Here is a 1,936-nt window from a genome sequence, read left to right on the forward strand (position 1 = left end):
TGCTGGTCTTGGGCCCGGCCAGGATAGAGTGAGATAAGGGACCCTCCCTGTGGGGGAGGAAGGGCCTTCTTTATCGGGAATTAGGCCCTTTCCACATGGCTGGGGAACGGGGCCAAAAGTCCTCTACCAGACACTGACCAGGATGGTCTCGATCTCTTGACCTCGTGATCCACCCGCCTCGGCCTCCCAAAGTGCTGGGATTACAGGCTTGAGCCACCGCGCCCGGCTGTTTTTTGTTTTTGAGACAGGGGTCTCACTATGTTGCTCAGGCTGGTCTTGAGCTCCTGGCCTCAAGTGATCCTCCTGCCTTGGCCTACCAAAGTGCTGGGATTACAGGCACACCCAGCCTGCAATGTTTTCTTTTTTCTGGTTTTTGTTTGAGATGGAGTCTCGCTCCATCGCCCAGGCTGGAGTGCAGTGGCATGATCTCAGCTCACTGCAACCTCCACCTCCCAGACTCATGTGATTCTCGTACCTCAGCCTCCTAAGTAGCTGGGATTATAAGCACCCACTACTACCTGGCCCAGCCTGCCTACAGTGTTTTCTAAAACAGCAACAACCATTTAGTTCAGGAAGAATGGTTTAATAATTTACTGTACCTCACACCAACAAGCAAAGAAATACCATTATCTGTTATAATATATACACAGAAGTGGAAAAAGGAAAAAAACAGTGCAAAATTATATGGGCAGCACGATTATTTCTAAACAAAGCTACAGATGCATATGGAAAGGAATGTAAATAAAAGGTATATCAAGATGACCAAAACAACTTATTATTATTATTGTTATTACTATTATTTTAGAGAGGGTCTCCCTATGGTGCCCAGGCTGGTCTCGAACTCCTGGGCTCAAGGGATCCTCCTGCCTCAGCCTCCCAAAGTGTTGGGACTACAGACTCACGTGAGCTGCCTCACCTGTCCAACAACGTATATTCATAATTCATTTCAAAACACAGCACTTATATGTTGTCATAGCCCCACTGCTTCATCTTTAAAATAGGAATAATACCTAAACAACACCTACTGAGACCTAACAGGGTTTATATGCTGAGCCCTATGTAAACCCTGGCTATTATTATTTTCTTTTTTTTTCTTTGGAGATGGAGTCTTGCTTTGTCACCCAGGCGAGACGGCAGTGGCTCGATCTCGGCTCACTGTAACCCCCATCTCCTGGGTTCAAGCAATTCTTCTGCCTCGGCCTCCTGAGTAGCTGGGATTACAGGTGCCCACCACCACGCTCGGCTAATTTTTGTATTATTAGCAGAGACGGGGTGTTCCACTGTGTTGGCCAGACTGGTCTTGAACTCCTGACCTAAAGTGATCTGCCTGCCTTGGCCTCCCAAAGTGCTGAGACTATAGGCACGAGCCACCACGCCTGGCTGTTATTTCTATTACTATAAGGCTCAGGGTGTTTTTGGGGGTTATACAGCTGCTGGTCACTCACCTCTGGACTGTCATAGTCTCGGTAGTCATCATATCTATCACCCCTCCGATCATCACTCGATCTTTTGTAATCTGAGTCCCTCCGTCTGCTTCGGGATTCACGCTCATCACGGTCATCCCTGTCTATGATGGAACCGTATCTTCCACTACGCTCTGTTCTACTCACTCTGCCAGAGAAAATAATTTTCATTCTAAAGTCAGTCACAGTTTGTACCTTTAACAAACAACTAAAAATACACGCACTCCATACATCAGTTTATATGATATATTCAAATAAAGTGTTAAAATGTATTATCAAGCTCCAGTTTACAAAGATAACCACTGGGAAAATACCTACATCCCTAAATTTGATAATTCTCAGGAATTTATGCTAAATCTGAAATTATAACTACTGAGCATTTGGGTTGAATATTTCTGAGAAAGGGTCATGTTGTCCAAGTTTATTTTTGCATTTTGTAAAGCCTAGAGTCTACACATTATCCCTTCATCCCT

At 45.1% G+C, this 1,936-nt stretch overlaps 1 protein-coding gene across 2 annotated transcripts in view; it reads right to left on the minus strand.

Moving 5' to 3' along the window:
* RBM5 (RNA binding motif protein 5) overlaps window positions 1–1,649 on the minus strand; it is a 29,444-nt gene extending 27,795 nt beyond the window's left edge. Inside the window, exon 1 of one of the 2 annotated variants that reach the window (XM_017521233.2) lies at window positions 1,446–1,649. In XM_017521233.2, the coding sequence (XP_017376722.1) occupies window positions 1,446–1,634 (189 nt within the window). In that variant the 5' untranslated portion in view covers window positions 1,635–1,649. The remainder of the gene's footprint in view (window positions 1–1,445) is intronic. The other variant, XM_017521738.2, reaches the window with a different exon arrangement.
* Window positions 1,650–1,936: the final 287 nt, after the last annotated feature.

Source organism: Cebus imitator, unplaced genomic scaffold (assembly GCF_001604975.1).
Source record: "Cebus imitator isolate Cc_AM_T3 unplaced genomic scaffold, Cebus_imitator-1.0 Scaffold0, whole genome shotgun sequence".
NCBI lineage: Eukaryota > Metazoa > Chordata > Mammalia > Primates > Cebidae > Cebus > Cebus imitator.